This window comes from Rhincodon typus, chromosome 3 (genome assembly GCF_021869965.1).
Source record: "Rhincodon typus isolate 14 chromosome 3, sRhiTyp1.1, whole genome shotgun sequence".
NCBI classification, from domain to species: Eukaryota; Metazoa; Chordata; class Chondrichthyes; order Orectolobiformes; family Rhincodontidae; genus Rhincodon; species Rhincodon typus.
In genome coordinates, this window is record NC_063334.1 from 74,679,111 (window position 1) to 74,698,388 (window position 19,278).

The following is a 19,278-nucleotide window of genomic DNA, read 5'->3' on the forward strand; positions in this document are numbered from 1 at the left end:
CTTCAGCAATGCAATTTCTGGAGAAGGGTCTAGGCCCAAAATGTCAGCCTTCCTGCTCCTTTGACGCTGCTTAACCTGCTGTGTTCATCCAGCTCCACACCTTGTTATCTCTGTTTCTGGGTTGCTGCAGTGTTCCAGCAAAGCCCAGCGCAAGCTGGAGGAACACCACCTCATTTTCCGCTTGGGGACCCTACAGCCCTCCTGACTCAATATAGAGTTCAATAATTTTATGGCCTAAACTCTCCCATGTCCCAGCCCCCAACCCCACACACCAGGCCTTGTTACCACATAGCCTGCCATTACACGCCCCCTGTTGTTAGTGATGAACAGTCCCCATGAACAACTATTCACTCTCCCAGCCTGATCGTTAGCAACTCCTTTGTCTGTCCAAGTATCTCTCTCTCTCTTTGGGCTCTATCCTATCGTTTACTCCCAACCCCACCCACCTCCCTATTTTCTGCATATAAACTGATGTTTTCCCAGCCACTATCAGTTCTGAGGAAGGGTCACCAGGCCCAAAACATTAATTCTGATTTTTCCTTCACAGATGCTCCCAAACCTGCTGAGCTTTTCCAGCAACTTTGTTTTTGTTCCTGATTACAGCATCCACAGTTCTTTTGGTTTTTAGCATATCAGCCCATGTTCTCACTGAATGGCAGAGCAAACTCAATGGGCTAAAATTGCCTACTTTTGTTCCTATATCTTGCATTGTTAAACTTGGACTAAAGAGTTGAATTCCAAGGGTAAAGTGAGTGTGACTGCCCTTGACAATAAGGCAGCATTTGATTGAATGTCATCAAAAATCAGCAAAGATCTCACTGAATGGTGCAGTGGACTTGATTATTCTTATTAGAAAGATATGATTGGTGGTGAGTTTAACTTAATATTCATCAGATCTAAGGGAAGAGGCATTATTGAGAAGGCAGGGTCTCCATATGGACTTCAGCCAGAATGGGAACAGTTAGCAATGCCCTGTAGATTGCTGCAGTGGGTCTTCCAAACAAGAACAACCGCTTGAATGAAAATACTCATTTTTTAAATCAAGGCTTCATAGACTGGCCCATGAATGCACTAGCAATCAGACAAACCACAATATAGTCTTAATACCTTGAGGCTCAACCCAAAGTCTGAACAAATTCCAGCAGTTACAATTCACAAATACAGTTCATAAATGTGTTGCTGCCATCCGTTGGCACAACTGCAGCAGTAGTAATAGTACTGTGAATCAAAAATGCAAATTGACCCAGGTGATCAGCTGAAATTGTTGGGAAAGTGTTAAGATTGACGTTCTCAAGCTCCCTAGTTTAATCTCGGGCTTGAGGGTTCTTGTAGTACAGTGGTGGTGTCTCTGGCTCTGGACCAGGAAGATCTCGATCCAAGTCCCACCTGCCCCAGAGGTGTGTCATAACTGAACAGGTTGGTTAAAAGTATCTACAAATTGAGCCAGCATGTATGGAGACTCCATTTTTCTGGCCATAAATATATTTTTGCATATACTGAGTGTTTAGTTGACCCTGCTCACCCTTTCTTTCCAGCAATGACATGCTATACTCAGTAGTTGTAAGACTCAATTCTTCATTCTGTCAATGCATATTTGTTAGGAACTTATCGCTGGGTTCAAGGCATCAAGCAAATGTTATTGGCTTTGTTGGAAAATTTGCAGGAATTTAAAACACGCCTATAGTTTGCATCAGATTCTGCCAACATTTCAAAATGATGATCCCGCAACCTGATGTCAGCACAAAACTATTATACTTGGCACATAAATCTCATTTTAAAGACTTGAGGCTTCAAAGTCAATTTATATGACAACATCGATAGCAGGATTCCGCTCAGTGTTTTGTCCTCTGCTCAGTTCTTGACATCTTGCTGTCTTGCACTTTACTTTCAAATTGCTCATACAAAACTTTTATTTTGCACAGTTAGTGAACTGAAGGCTAAACAGCAAACATGGAGGCAAATCAGGGAGGGGAAATTCATCTAGCCTGATTAGAGATGAGGGAATTTTCTTAAGAGGGACTGAGCAGTTTATGGCTATACTCTCCTGAGTTTAGAAGAATTACAGGAGATCTAACTGAGGTATCTAAGATATTACAATTGACAAAGTAGACATGGAGACAATATTTCCTCCTGTGCGGCAATGCAGAATGAGAGGCAACAGTTTTAGAATAAGGGGTAGCAGATTTTAAACAGAGATAAAGAGAAATTACCTCTCTAAAAGTGTCATTAATCTGTGGAATTCACTATCCCAGAGTACAGTAGATGCTGGAACATTGAGTAAATTTGAAGAGATAGATAGATTTTTAATTAGTAATGGGTTGAAGGGCTACGGGGAGCAGGCAGGAAAGTGAAATTGAGGCTGACAGGAGATCAACATGATCATATTAAACAGCGGAGTAGACTCAAGGGGCTGATAAGAGTCTGAACTGCCTTATAATGAATAAGATTAGGGAAATCAATGGGTGGCTCTAAGCTTGGTTTGGGCAGAGGGGGTTCCGGTTCTAGGGGCAATGGCACCAGTACTAGGTAACGTGCAAGCTGTACCATTAGGATGTCCACTTCTGAAACTGGGAGTGATGTTGTGTGGTTTGCTGGAACAAGGGAAGCATAGCCACTTTTAAATTAAGCGAGGTTAGACGAAAGATTAAACTTTACTTTGCAGCACAGTTGAGGTAGGACAGCAAAATAGTAACATGGGAAATTAAGTTTAGAGAATGGCAGGAAGGGACAGAGAGGGAGAAAAAGTCCTAAGAATGCACCAACAGTCAAAACTAGATCTTACAAAGATAACAAAGTCAAGCAAAACTGAAGAGACTGCATCTAAACGTGCAAAGCATTCACAGCAAAACAAATGAACTGAAATAAATAAATATAACCGGATAGCTACTTTGGAAGGATGACAATACTTGGGTCCTGAACATGGAGGGGAATCTGACCTTCAAGAAGAATAGGAAGCTCAGTAATAGTGGTGAGGTAGCATTCCATCAAAGATTTTACTGGTCAATTGTAAGAGATGATCTTGATTCAGGAGATCAGGATGAAGAATTAGTTTGGGTGGAGGAGGAGAAAAATTGGGGAAAGAAGTTATTTATAGGTCCTCCAAAAGTAACCACAAAATTGGACCAAGTCCAATAGATGTCAGGTGTTTGTGATAGAGAAATGGAATAATCGTGAGATTTTAACCTAAACATAGAAATCTAAAAATCTAGAAAGAGATTTGCAATAGTAGCGCAAATGAGAAATTCATACAATGCTTTTGAGATGCTTGCTTACAGCAGCTCGTTCTAGAACCAACCATACAGCAGGTTAAAATTGACTTGGTGTTGTGTTATTGGACAGGATTATTGAATGACCTCAGAGTAAAGGCACCATTGGATAGCAGCAATCACAATATGATTGGATTTTGCAACCTGTTGAAATGGAGAAGAATGGTAATATTTATAACTGTCAAACTAAGTATAGCCATATTACAAGGAAAAACAAATCTAAGGGGAGGATTAACTAAAGAAGTTAAAGAAAGCATCAAATTTAAGCATCTATGCAAGAACTACTCAATAAATCAAGGATTATGGAAGGGATTGCTGCACTTTTCAAAAGCAAGTTACCAACACTTTTTATAGACGTGCAGTTCACACCGTTGCTTGTTCAACCAGTGGGGGAAGTTTTCAGCAAACGTCCGATACCAGGGATGTGTAAAACATGAGATGTGGCTGGCAACATGTTGCTAATCCGTCTGTGGAATAGTGGCCAGCTGTCAATGGCAAAGGTCTTCTGCTTGCTAACAGTGTGACAGCTCCTCAGTAACCGAATGGCTTGTGGATGTGAAAGGCATGGCCGGAGACTCTGTGTGTGTGTCTGTGTCTGTGAACCCTGTGGACAGGGGCAATTGAACTACCTTCCTGGTTCTTCCCTCTAAACTTAATACCAAAATTTTTTTTCTGTTTATATCTGTGCAGGGAGAACCTTGTAAGGGAGTTAGTGTTTTAATTGTCTGTAGTTGTTTACTTATAATTAGAATTTGTAATATATCAAAATTTCTTATTAAGTACAGAAACATAGTTAATGCTTTCCGTCAACCTGGTCAAGAAGACAGATGAATTGGGGAATTTGTTTACTTTGATAAAATCTTTAACTTTTTTGTTGACTCCGGGAACAGCAGCGTTTGATTTCCTGCCAGCTATTCCAGAGAATCCTGGAAGGTAGAAGATAGGAAATGTTTGGAGGGATATGAGCCAGCAACAGGCAGGTGGGACTAGTTTAGTTTGGGATAGTGTTCGGCATGGACTGGTTGGACTGAAGGGTCTGTTTCCATGCTGTACGACTATAAGCTGGTTGGCACAGAGCAGAGGCTATGCTCAAATGGGTCTTTTTCTTATTGACAAGTTGTGGCGGGTGGGCCCCTCAATCCAGCAAGATGGCGGCAGGGTAAGTCGCTCCATTTGGAGATCCACTCTGATCACCAGTTCTTTCTTTCTTTCTCTGTGCTTCCTTGTTTGCTCCCTTCTTCTCGCTCCTTCTGCAGAATTCTATTCCCCCCACCCCCTTTTAACTACCTACCTAAGGAGTCAGGAAGGAGCTGGGTTACAACTGGAAGCACATGGCAGGAGTGAACACAAGGATTGTGTTCTGCAGCGATGGTGGATCGAGAGTGAGCCACTGAGGCGGCAATGGCGAGAGCGGGCCACTGAGGCGGCAGCGCAGGACTCTGGCGAATGCATGGCGAGGGCTGGAAAGCCTGAAGCAGGACTGCAGCAATGGAAAGGAAAGTTGGACTCTCTTCAGTTATCTTTTTTTCTTATCTTATTCTAAGTGAACGTGAATGGCGCCATGTATGTACGGCGAAGGTACACACTTTTCACCGCATTTTTACATCGAATCATTTCTTTTCATATGTATTTAATCAAGGGTCTGTACCAAGGTCTCAGTTTTTTATATCAATGACTTAGATGGGGCAAGCAAAGTATTGGTAGCTAAATTTATAGATGATACAAAGATAGGTAGCATTACACATTCCCATTAACTACCTGAACATGTACTTTCATTGGAATTGTCTTACATTATACCTGTGCAATAATATGATCTAGAGGTGAAACAATTGAGATCTGGAAGTGATAATCATATACATCACACACACATCTTTCTTCAATCTCTTTCAAGGCAAACATTTGGTTTAATGAGGTGTTAAAGGATTTGCTTCACAATGTCAGTTCATGGAAAGTGAACATGGAAGAATAGCTATCGCCAGATTCACTTCTGTTCCATTGAGGCAACCGGTCTTTGCATAACAATACAAAAGCATAATGCTTCCATAATACACTCATTGGCTGTTTTGACTAAAACAAAATAGACAGAATACTCTTATTCTTCTCACCTTTCCCCCCATTAAATTACATGGTTAGGTCAGAAGATAATGAACTTTCATTTTTCTCAGAACATGGATAAATCTAATTATAACACTGAACGAATAATAAGCGGACATAGGGTCCTCTTGTGGTGCAGAGGTAGAGTCCATAGCCCTGGAATGGGAGGCCCAGGTTCAAGCCCCACCTGCTTCAGAGGTGTGCAATAACATCTCTAAACAGGCTGATTAAAAAAAAGGTTAAATTTTAAAGTAGTGTTTACAAGCTCAATATCCACCATTTCCTAATTTTATTTTTGATGAACACTGAGTCAATGGACCTTGGAACTGAACCAGAGGTATATTCCAAGCTCTTGTTCCCAACTTAATTTCCTCATCAATGTATTACATAAGCAAAGCAATGAAAGCTCACAATCAGTTTCATCCTTGACCTAGAGTACTGAGCTTTTTTTCAAATCTGCCATTTTTCAAATCAAACATTTTTAAAATTGTCAGAGAAACAAAACTTACAGGACTGTCTTAACCATTAATTTTTAAGAGACTGTTAAGTCCAGATGTAAGTTTGCGATTAAACATGTGTCTGATCTCCATGACTATGTCATGCCTGATGAGCTCATAAATCCAAATAATATTCAGTTTGTATAAACATTCAAGTATTCTTCAATAACATTGGTACTTACTCTTCATGAGCATTTGGTATTTGACCTATAGGATTATACTTCAACAAGCTTTTATGTATGCTAAATATTTGATGCACGTGTTTATTACAGGCAGCTAATGATGTTAACTGTACTCAATCTTTTTTGTTTAAACACTCTAATCCTAATTTGTTAGTTATAGATGATTGTGTGTTGAGCAGAAAGGAGTCGGCTTGTGGCAATATCGTTTCTTGAAAGGTAATGGAAACACAATACTGTATTTTGAAGCTTAAGGTGACAAATTGTTCTTCAGCAAGTTGTTAATATCAGCAAAAATATAACTATCAACACAAAAAAACACAAATCTGACTTGCAATGTGATTCCTCTATTCAGCAAAATATTAACCATTGTCTTTGCAGAACCTGGTAAATTAACCAGAGTCGGGTCACTAGAATCTCCCTCTCCCCAAGTGTTTTGTGGAAATATTAGTCAATCAGTCTGAACCTACCTAGCTGAAAAGAATGTCTGACTTTGCCTAATTGCACACACACACACACACACAATCAACCTCCAGCCCATCCTGAATTTAGGCTGGTACTCCTCCGACCAGACCACCTGCCCATACATCAATGTCCTCTTCTATATTGTGCCTACGTATTTTTCAGGCAAATGATTCACTCTTGAACACGACCTGAACATTTCTCCTACAAGTACAACATATTTTTGAACTACCACAAGTTTACCACTGTGGAGAACCAACTGTCCATTTCATCAGCTCATTGATATCTCATTGCAACTTTTTTTGACATCAGTCATTCTACTACCCATTTAACGTAGTCTGCAAATTTAGACCACGTCTTCTGGCACCCTACAATCAGCTTTTGATTTCCTCTGCTGTGTTCTATGGCATTAGATACCATGGAGCACTAGTATCCAAAATGCACTACCCTTTATTCACAAACATACACGTGCACTCTCTCACATTTGCAATCTCTCAAATCCTCTGTCCCCCTCCTTGACATTCCTACGCTAACCTCCTGTACTCTTGCCCATGGTTCTCCGACCAAATCTTATTCCTTCTTCATTGTCCCTTATCCCCAGATCAGTATGCCCTACTCCAGTCTTGCCAGGCTTACTACCGATAGTGGGTCAAATTCACATGTACTGAAGTCTCATTCCAGCATCTTGTAATCTCTCACCTCCTATTTAAGTTTGTTTTCCTTTTCCCTCTAATCTCAAGTCCAATACCCTTTTACATTTTCTGATATATTTTCGTGTAACAATTTGTGATTGGAGCTCAGTGTCGAAAGCAGAAATCTTCCCATTGCTCATAAGCAGACTGATTAACCAGCCTTATCAAATACAAGATACAGTAATTGTAAACCAAAAAAATAAATGGAGAAGGGTGAAAGATTTATATTGTTGAAATTCGGTTAATATCCTAACTAGAGTATTTTATGCCATTTTTATACTTAAATTAGTGATTGCAATTAGCATACATTTACTTTACAAAAAACTGCAAATCATTAATTTTAATCCCTCTGTTGAGTTAGTTTTATTCAATACAGTTTTATGTCATTCAGCCTAGACAGCTTTGGACAGAAGTGCTGTACAAAATGGTATATTTAGTGACACTTACATATCCCTCAATTTGTTCAAAAAAGTAGTAGACATTTTGACAGCTTTAATCTATGTTAATAGTTGGACTGGAAATACAGAGATTACATTAGCTGAGGACCTAAACACTTCAAAACTATCAAACTTTGATGTGTGCCAGCATTTTACACATTTACAGTGAATGAAACCGTGCAATAGTATTTGTTTGCTGCTACCAGAGTCTCTCAGCAACTTGCACAAGTAAAACAAGACAAACTTTTGTTGTAGCTTCTCAGATTAAAACAAAAGTCCAAGGTCAGCCTTTGCAATTTCCCAAATATTTCCAAAGCATCAGTATAGCCCCAAAATAATTATTTGATTATCTGCAACTTAACTTCTAAATTTCAATTGATGCATCAGATTGCTATTCCGGGAATTCTTGAATCAGATCATTATAAAACTATGATCACGTAGGAAATAGAAGCAGAAGTGGGCCATACAGTCCTTAAGCCAATTCTACCATTCAATAAAATCATGGCTGGTTTGTTTATTTCAAATGCCACGTTTCTACCTTTCCCTGATAAATTCTAAGTAGGCAAGTGAATTAGGGTTTATGTACCTCGGTTTAAAAAATATTCACTGAACCCACTTTTACCATCTTCTGAGACAGAGTTCTAAGGTTGCACAAAAATGCTCTTCAACTCTGTCCTGAAACAGCAACCTGTAATTTGAAAACAGTGTCCCCCAGTTCAGGGCTCACCCCGACAAGGAGATGTTGTTTCTACATCCTCCTGGTCAAGGCCACTCGGAATCTTCTACACTTCAATCAGTCACTTTTCATAATTCTAAACTCCATCGGAAACAAGTTTAGTCTGTCCAACCTATCATCATAAGACAACACCCTTATTCCAGGAACCAATCTAGTAAATCTCCACGAGTAAACCTTCACCAGCATCACAGTGCCAGGGACCCGGGTTCAATTCCAGCCTTGGCGACGGTCTGTATGGTGGTTGCATGTTCTCCCCGTTTCTGCTTGGGTTTTTGCTGGGTGTTCAGTTTCCTCCATAGTCTAAAGAGGTGATGGTCAGGTGGATTGACCATGTGAAATTGCCCCATGTACAGATGGATGTGCCATGGTAAATGTATGGTTACACTGGTTACACTGGAGGTGCTCTTCAGAGGTCGGTGAGGGCTTGATGGACCAAATGACCTCTTTCTGCACTGTAGGGATTCTATGATTCTGAATGGCTTCCAACAAATTTATATCCTTCCTTAAATAAAGACCCAAAACTACACATGATATTTGAGACGTGGTCTCATCAATGCCCTATAAAACCAAAGTGCAACATTCTGACTTTAAGCTCAATTCATCTTGTAATAAAGAACAGTATCTCATTAGCCTTCTTGATTACATTCTGGACTAAAATGCTAATATTTTGTGACTGATGTACAAGGACACCTAAATCCCTCTGCCACTCAGATTTTGAGTAATACTCTGATTGTTCATTCTTTCTGCTGAAGTGGAGAAATGTGAAGTTCACATGATACTCCAAACAGATTTTCGTCATTCACACAACCCATCTGTAAGCTGCTGCAAACTCCATGCGTCTTCGTCATAACCAACTTTGCTACCTTCACAAACAGCGGGGATAGGGGATAGCAGTTTCTGAAACAGCATGAGAGAGCAAGTTCAGCAGTTTCTGCCATAGTTCACGGAAGACTAGGGATTGCAGTTTCTTAAAGAGAACAGCTGACCTGCGTGAGAAGAGTGGTGGCGGGAGATATAAACTGGAGACATGGGAAGAGGCCTGGCATGTGGAGAGCCAATCTGTGCAAGAAGCAGAGGTGATGAAAGATTAAAAAAAAACAAACAAACAGTCAGAGAGGCCTAGCAAATGAGCAGCACACCTGCATGAGAAGGCAGCAGCAGCCAAAATTAAAAAGTGGCAACAGAGGATTAAAAACTGGCAGCTGAGAGCCCCTTCAACCATTTTCTACACAATCAGAGTCAACATGGTTTTGTGGAAGGGAAATCACGTTTGATAAATTTGCTAGAGTTCTTTGAGAATTAAAAAAAGCAGACATAATAGAGAGGAACCAGTAGATGTGGTGTACTGGATTTCCAGAAGACCATGAGATGCTACTTAAATGGTTATTGCACAAGATAGGAACTCACAGCATTGGGGATAATATATTAGCACAGATTGAGGATTGGTTTACACAAGGAAGTCACAAAGTTAGGATTAATGGGTCTTTTTCAGTCGGAATGCCATTATTACTGGAGTACCAAGGATCAGTGCCAAGGCCTGAATTATTCATAATCTATATTATTGACTTGGAGGAATGGGCAGAGTGAAAAGCATCCAACTTTGCTGACAATAAAAATATAGGTGAGGATGGTGTCTCATGAGGACGGAGTAAATCTGCAAGTGAATATAGTAAGGTTCAGTGTATGGGTAAAAATATGGTAGATGGCTTTCAAGCACACAGTTGCCCTTTCTAAATTTAAAATACTCATCCAGACCCAATCTACTCACTTTTAAACTGGATGCAAAAAAACCAACCAAATTGTGGTCACTAATATCTTGAAGTGCCTTCTAAGGTTTTGTAATTTTGTCATATTACACAATACCAAGTCTAATTTACTCTGTTCCCTGGACAGTTGCAGAATATGTGGTCGAGGAAACTACGCAATAAGCATTCCATGAACTTCTCATCCAGATTATCATTGCTATCTGATTTTTCCAATTTATGTGTAGATTAAAATCACCCATGATTATTGCCATCCTTGGTCACAAGCACCGAACATTGCTTCTTGTATACTTGGTCATTGACTGCGGTTATTGATAGACATCTTCAAGATATCTCTGACTTGCAATTTCTATCCTTACGATTCCTTAGCCTCACCTCAATTGATATGACATCTTGACCTCTGAACTAAGGTCATCTCCAATCACTGCACAAACGCCAACACTGATTAACAGGGCTACACCTCTACCTTTGTACATGTTCCTATTGTTCTTGAATGCCAAATTCCACACAATATTCAGAATCGAATACTTGCTACCCTGCAGCCATATTGCTGTAATGGATATCAGATCATCCTTAATTACTTCAACATGCAATATCAATTCATGTACTTTGGTATTAATGTCACACAAATTCTGATACAGAACTTTTAGTGATGTCTTTTTGCCAAGAAGGCTGTGGAGGCCAGGTCATCGAGTACATTTAAGACTGAGAGAGATAGGTTCTTGATGATCAAGGGGATCAAGGGTTACTGTGAGAAAGCGGAAGAATGGGGTTGACGAACTTATCAGCCATGATTGAATGGCGGAGGAGACTCGATGGGCTGAATGCCCTAATTTCTGCTCATATGTCTTATGTCTTTTTGTTACCTTTGTAGCATTTGATCTTGATTGTTGGTGTATTCCTCTTTTCCCCTCCCTGTCCCTTCCTGCCATTCTCTGACCCTCATTTCCCATATTACTATTTTTCTCTCTGACCTGATCTGTATTCTTCAATTCACCACATGTTTACACATTTGATCCTTTGCCCTCACTATTTAGTTTAAAACACTGCTTTTCTAGTTATGTGATTCCAAGAAAACTGGTCGCAACTTGGTTGAAGTGTAGACTGCCCCAATATTAAAGCCGCTAGTACTAATACCAGTACCCCACAAAACAGAAACCATTTCTCCCACACCAGACTTTGAATAATGTATTCATCTGCTATACCAGATAACAATTAGGATTTTACGACTTTTGAGGTTCTGATATCTAATTTAGTGCCTAGCTCCTCCTGATACAGAACTTCTCTTTCCTTGTTCCATGTTTGGCATTTTATCGATGACAATTGGATCTTCCCCCTCCCACTCTAAGTTCGTCTCTAGTCTTGTGCAGTTGTCCTGAACCCTGTCATCAGGCAGGCAACACAGCTGTTTGGAGTCTTGCTCATTGAGAACAATTAATCCTGTTTTCTAAATCAATGTACCATTCACTACTTCCACTACATTCCTTGTTGTTCCAGCTTACTTGAATAGTTTCTTGTATCATGATCATGGTCAGTTTGCTCACCCATCCTGAAGACCATTCTTATCCAAACAAGCTGAGAGAACCTCGACCCTATCAGACAATTGCAGAAGCTGAGACTCCTGACCTCTGTGGTCCCTAACCTGATTCACTTTTTGTTGTATCCTCAAGTCCCTGACCACTGACCAGATCAAAAGTTCTATACCAAGTGATGTGACTGCCTCCTGACAAAGAATCCGTAAAACTTTCACCCTTTTTTTTGATGAGTTGTAGTGTCTGCAGTTCAGAGTCCAGCTCAGACTCTGATCTAAAGCTGCTCAAACTTGAAATCTTTACTCCCAATGTTCTCGTCCTAGATCACAATAGTATTCGGGAGCTGTCGCATCCTGCAATCTTGACGTCACCTGTCCCGAAATCCTTAACAAGTTTGAATTAATTATTTAGTTATATAATTCATTTATGTTGCTTTTTATATATTTTATCTTCAACAATAATTTGTATACTATGTTATGTTAAGAGCAGAACAGGCCTTATTAACTTACCAGATACTCACCAAACACCGAGCTGGTTTCCTTGCAATGAACTAACAATTTAAACTTACAGAATAGAAAGTTATTGTCACGTGTACTCTTAAATGTAAAATACACTGAAAAAGGATTTATAAGTCGCCCCAACATGGCGCCTGCAACAATGACAGAAGTCACATGTAATAAGAAAAATGTAAAATTAACACAAAGCTCATCACAGTTCAGATAACGGGTTGATAACTTCCGGTCTCGGGGAAAGGAAGGAACGACAGAATACCCTGAAGACGCAACCGGTATGAGACCACCACTATGGACGGCTGGAATCCTGGGCCGGAAACCTCCACTCAAGAAGACTGCCATGTCGGGCCGAGACCACCTCTCCTGGACGAGACCACCTGCAGTGCCACTGGAAAACCTGAAAGTTGAAGGTATGGCCTCCACAGGGGGACGAGACCTCCATGCCGGGACACCGCCATGCTGTGCCGAGACTGACAGTCAAGGCTGGGAGAGTCAGCCTGGGACCTGTTCCTGCCTCGCTCAGGGGCCCTGGGCTGGGTGGAGCAATGTCTAGCTTGTCCTGGTGTTGCTGCCACTGCCACCAGAGGCTTCCTCCTTCACCTGCCACACTCCGGACTTAAAAGAAAGAAAAGAAGAAAAGGCAAAGAGCTGAAGAGAAAAGAAGAAAAAAAAACAAGAAAGAGGAAGAGAAAGAAATCTGACAGGATCGGTCCAGCCCTGAACTCAGCACCCCTATTCCGCCACCATCTTGGGGAAAATAAAAGGGTCAGAAGGTAGAAAAGCAAAAGCCAACCTTACCTTGGAATACCTTTTTACCTGATATGTCCGACTAAAGGCTTGAGAGCAATAAATATCTATCTGTGATTACAATACAGGAAACGTGTTGTAAATTTTTGAACAATGTCATTGTGCAACTTTAGTTTGGACTATCCTCCCATGAGTACAATAAAGATCTATGAATGGTTACAAAGATAGTAATTTATGTAATGATAAATTTTGAGCGCACAAACAAATCATTTCTGACCATTATTGCAAAATCACGATATAGAACATAGAACATAGAACATTACAGCGCAGTACAGGCCCTTCGGCCCTCGATGTTGCGCCGACCTGTGAAACCAATCTGAAGCCCATCTAACCTAAACTATTCCATTATCATCCATATGTTTATCCAATGACCATTTAAATGCCCTTAAAGTGGGCGAGCCTACTATTTTTGCAGGCAGGGCATTCCACACCCTTACTACTCTCTGAGTAAAGAACCTACCTCTGACATCTGTCCTATATCTATGACCCCTCAATTTAAAGCTATGTCCCCTCGTGCTAGCCATCATCATCCGAGGAAAAAGGCTCCCACTGTCCACCCTATCTAATCCTCTGATCATCTTGTATGTCTCTATCAAGTCACCTCTTAACCTTTTTCTCTCTAACGAAAACAGCCTCAAAACCCTCAGCCTTTCCTCATAAGACCTTCCCTCCATACCAGGCAACATCCTGGTAAATCTCCTCTGCACCCTTTCCAATGCTTCCACATCCTTCCTATAATGCAGCGACCAGAACTGTACGCAATACTCCAAGTACGGCCGCACCAGAGTTTTGTACAGCTGCAACATGACCTCATGGCTCCGAAACTCAATCCCTCTACCAATAAAACCTAACATACTGTACGCCTTCTTAACAACGCTATCAACCTGGGTGGCAACTTTCAGTGATCTATGCACATGGACACCGAGATCTTTCTGCTCATCCACACTACCAAGAATCTTACCATTAGCCCAGTACTCTGTATTCCTGTTACTGCTTCCAAAGTGAATCACCTCACACTTTTCTGCATTAAACTCCATTTGCCACCTCTCAGCCCAGCTCTGCAGCTTATCTATGTCCCTCTGTAACCTGCAACATCCTTCCGCACTATCCACAACTCCACCGACTTTGGTGTCATCCGCAAATTTACTAACCCATCCTTCTACGCCCTCATCCAGGTCATTTATAAAAATGACAAACAGCAGTGGCCCCAAAATAGATCCTTGAGGTACACCACTAGTAACTGAACTCCAGGATGAACATTTCCCATCAACCACCACCCTCTGTCTTCTTACAGCTAGCCAATTTCTGATCCAAACCGCTAAATCACCCTCAATCCCATGCCTCCGTATTTTCTGCAATAGCCTACCATGGGGAACCTTATCAAACGCTTTACTGAAATCCAAATACACCACATCAACCGCTTTACCCTTATCCACCTGTTTGGTCACCTTCTCGAAGAACTCAATAAGGTTTGTGAGGCACGACCGACCCTTCACAAAACCGTATTGACTATCCCTAATCAAATTATTCCTTTCTAGATGATTATAAATCCTATCTCTTATAATCCTTTCCAACACTTTACCCACAACCGAAGTAAGGCTCACTGGTCTATAATTACCAGGGTTGTCTCTACTCCCCTTCTTGAACAAGGGGACAACATTTGCTAGTCTCCAATCTTCTGGCACTATTCCTGAAGACAATGACGACATAAAGATCAAAGCCAAAGGCTCTGCAATCTCCTCTCTAGCTTCCCAGAGAATCCTAGGATAAATCCCATCCGGCCCAGGGGACTTATCTATTTTCACACCTTCCAGAATTGCTAACACCTCCTCCTTATGAACCTCAATCCCGTCTAGTCTAATAGACTGTATCTCAGTATTCTCCTCGACAACATTGTCTTTTTCCTGTGTGAATACTGACGAAATATATTCATTTAGCACCTCTCCTATCTCTTCGGACTCCACGCACAACTTCCCACTACTGTCCTTGACCGGCCCCAATCTTACTCTAGTCACTCTTTTATTCCTGACATACCTATAGAAAGCTTTAGGTTTTCCTTGATCCTACCTGCTAAAGACTTCTCATGACCCCTCCTGGCTCTTCTTAGCTCTCTCTTTAGGTCCTTCCTGGCTAACTTGTAACTCTCAAGCGCCCTCACTGAGCCTTCACGCCTCATCTCTGCATAAGCCTCCTTCTTCCTCTTGACAAAAGATTCAACTTCTCTTGTAAACCACGGTTCCCTCGCTCGACCACTTCCTCCCTGCCTGACAGGTACATACTTCTCAAGGACACGCAGTAGCTGTTCCTTGAACAAGCTCCACATTTCAATTGTGCCCAGCCCCTGCAATTTCCTTCTCCATCCTATGCATCCTAAATCTTGCCTCATCACCTCATAATTGCCTTTCCCCCAGCTATAACTCTTGCCCTGCTTTATATACCGATCCCTTTCCATCGCTAAAGTAAACGTAACCGAATTGTGGTCACTATCACCAAAGTGCTCTCCTACCTCCAAATCTAACACCTGGCCTGGTTCATTACCCAGTACCAAATCCAATGTGGCCTCGCCTCTTGTTGGCCTATCTACATACTGTGTCAGGAAACCCTCCTGCACACATTGGACAAAAACTGACCCATCTGAACTATAGCGTTTCCAGTCAATATTTGGAAAGTTAAAGTCCCCCATAACAACTACCCCGTTACTTTCGCTCCTATCCAGAATCATCTTTGCAATCTTTTCCTCTACATCTCTGGAACTTTTCGAAGGCCTATAGAAAACTCCCAACAGGGTGACCTCTCCTTTCCTGGTTCTAACCTCAGCCCATAATACCTCAGTAGACGAGTTGTCATCAAACGTCCTTTCTGCCACCGTAATACTGTCTTTGACTAACAATGCCACACCTCCCCCTCTTTTACCACCTTCCCTGATCTTACTGAAACATCTAAACCCCGGAACCTGCAACAACCATTCCTGTCCCTGCTCTATCCATGTCTCCGAAATGGCCACAACATCGAAGTCCCAGGTACCAACCCATGCTGCAAGTTCACCCACCTTATTCCGGATGCTCCTGGCATTGAAGTAGACACACTTCAAACCACCTTCCTGCCTGCCGGTACACTCCTGCGACCTTGAAACCTTATTTATGACCTCACTACTCTCAACCTCCTGTACACTGGAGCTACAATTCAGGTTCCCACCCCCCTGTTGAATTAGTTTAAACCCTCCCGAAGAGCATTAGCAAATTTCCCCCCCAGGATATTGGTACCCCTCTGGTTCAGGTGTAGACCATCCCGTTTGTAGAGGTCCCACCTACCCCAGAATGAGCCAATTATCCAGGTATCTGAATCCCTCCCTCCTGCACCATCCCTGTAGCCACGTGTTCAACTGCTCTCTCTCCCTATTCCTCGCCTCGCTAGCACGTGGCACGGGTAACAAACCAGAGATAACAACTCTGTTTGTTCTAGCTCTAAGCTTCCACCCGAGCTCCTTGAATTTCTGCCTTACGTCCCCATCCCTTTTCCTACCTGTCGTTGGTGCCTATGTGGACCACGACTTGGGGCTGCTCCCCCTCCCCCTTAAGGATCCCAAAAACACGATCCGAGACATCACATTTCAAGGGTGTGAGATTAAATGTGTAGGTGCACATAAGTTTGTATGCATTATTTTCCCTCTCCTCTTTGTTCTGTATTCATTTTAAAGTCTACTTTCTTTGTCTGACCTCAAATTCAAACGAATAGCCAACATCTGAAAGTGAGCAAATATATTCTTTTCAAAGTTGCTGTCTGATCTACTGAATGTTTCCAATAAATTTGGAATTTTTTCCTGCTTTAAGGTTGATTCTGTAATATAACTAAACATGTGGTTAAGAATAAGTATGTGGTCAGAGCGCATAAGCACTTTACATTCATCTAATTTTGGTAAGGTTTTTTGCAAGCCATTTGTGGTTCAAAATCATAGTTTGCAAAGTGAATTCTGATGCCAAGTAGAGAAATGAGATTGATGCAGTTGACGAAGGAAGGGTTTCAATACACAAGGAAGAAGTCACAAAGGGGAGCAAGTACAGAGAATATGGTCAAATTGTTCTCTTAAACCATCCTGCTAACACCTCAAGAGTAATTTTGACAATGGCCTGCGAATAAGATGCCCTTCTACCTACTTTTTGGCAATGTTGGTGCAAAGCTTAACAAAAGCAGAGGGAAGTTACAAAGGAAGTATCAAACGGAAGCCATTTTAAAAAAAGTTCTCAGCTTGGTTGACAAATTGAGAGTCATAATCCATGGTGTTTAACAGAAATAAAGTGCATTCAGAATTATACTGTTCCTTTTCCACAGTCTCGCCTACGAATTAGTGATTAAATGTTAGCTATTCCACGGGATGCCCAATGAAGTGTGTGTTCCTGTAGTTAATTAGCATTCTGTTTATCACCTGGGATTCATTTTACTATTCACCTTCAATTAGAAAGTCTAACTCGTTGGATGCATTTTTCAGAAGTTAGAATTTAATACCTTCAATTCCACAGGTCTTTAGAAGCCATTAATGCAGCTAGTCACTTCTCCATGGCAACATTTATTTTTCAAGTGATAATCTGACAGATCAGTTCATCACATTTACATTCCCCTTGTAACTTTATTTCTCGTCTATTGCAAATTTATTCAAATATACTGGCCCTCAAGAACATGCAATGAACCTAATAGCTTGAAGATATCTAAATAGTCAAATAGAATGCACTTAAGAGGACTGTCTGAGTAGTTTACCATGAAACAAATCATGCTAAAATTTTATCTCATCTTTCAACTACTAAATTTAAAAGAATGCCATTGGAAGAGACGAATTATTCTGTACATAGACCTACCATTGATGTAATAGATCTTGCATCGTCTTCATAGGCTAGTACAGGTGGTGGCTCCTTCCCATCATTCTCTTTAACCTTTTGATCCAACAGATCCTTCTGTGCAGAGAGTTTAGCCTCAGAACACTTCATCTGTTGCACATTCTGTCTTAGCTCCTCCAAAGCCTGCTTTTGGCTCAGCAGTAACACAATGCTGTTTGAAAGAAATTTTAAAATCGATACATTGTATTTGTGCCACCTTAAATGTACAAATACCATAAAAAGCAAGGAAAACAAGAATCTGCAAGAATTCTTTTAAATATAGATATAACTTCTCAAAAGAAAAAACACATTTCACTACTGAGGCCTGAAACAAAATGTCATGAAGTCACTTTGGGGCTTTGTTACATTGAGACAAGAACAAGTGGGACTGTTCTCCTTAGAAAAGCGGAGTACTAATAGAGTTGATCAAAATTGTGAACATCCTGATTAATGCAAGTAAAGTGGAACTGTAACAGAAGTGTCAGTAACCAGAGATCACAGGTTTTAGTTAATTGGAAAAACAACAAGAATAGATTTTCATTTATATGTTGCAAGCTGTAATGATTCAATACATTACCTAGCAGAGAATATGCGTTCAAACACAATTTCAACACTGAACTGAATAAACATTCGAAGGATCAAACTTTGCAGAGCTATGGCAATGGGGTATGGGATTTATCAGATAACCCTTTCAAAGAGCTGGCACAGGTACAATTGGCAGGCTGGTCTTCTGTTGACTAAATTCTAAATCAAGTCTGGGATTTCACTGGCTGTATATGAGCATGAAGATAACTTCAACTCTCGCTCCCACACAGGAAACCCACCACAGTTTCCTAGCTTTGCAATTGTGTCTACATGCTTTACAAGCAAAAAGACAACCTGCACAGAATTTCTACAGCAGAGTTTCCAGAAATTAAAGGCTTAACTTTAAAATAAATGCCTTATGTGAGATCCAAAGCCTCCAGATCTACATCCAGTGATCTCTGGTTTATCATTCATTTCTTATTGAATCTTAACTTGACCAAAGTTAACCTCTTTTACTCTGTAAGTTACATTTATGGCAAGCTTCATTCACCTGTGTTTGGTGCTCAAGTTGCAGGGCTCAGCAAGAATTATTATCTTGTAGTATATTTTTAATGTTTTTACCTGGATAGGTTTTAGTACAAATAAAACCACATTTTAAAGCTTTATCAAGAAAATGAGTAAATGGATAAATACATTGCAAATTGGCAATACGTAGTTTAAATTCAGATCCTCTGGTACAATTAACCAAAGAGTGGGGAAAAGAGGAGAACAGCAGGAAGGTAATGATGAACTTATGTAAGAAACGGCTTAGACTAACTTGAGATAGTAGGAATTGCTGATGCTGGAGTCCAAGATAACAAGGTGTGGAGCTGGATGAACACAGCAGGCCAGGCAGCATCAGAGGAGCC

At 40.9% G+C, this 19,278-nt stretch overlaps 1 protein-coding gene across 4 annotated transcripts in view; it reads right to left on the bottom strand.

Annotated features, from left to right (window-relative positions):
- fer (fer (fps/fes related) tyrosine kinase) overlaps nt 1-19,278 on the bottom strand; it is a 202,491-nt gene that overhangs the window by 99,608 nt on the left and 83,605 nt on the right. For all 4 annotated transcript variants that reach the window (XM_048594686.1, XM_048594692.1, XM_048594681.1 and 1 more), the window contains one exon: nt 17,828-18,017. In XM_048594686.1, coding sequence (XP_048450643.1) covers nt 17,828-18,017 — 190 coding nt within the window. The remainder of the gene's footprint in view (nt 1-17,827; nt 18,018-19,278) is intronic.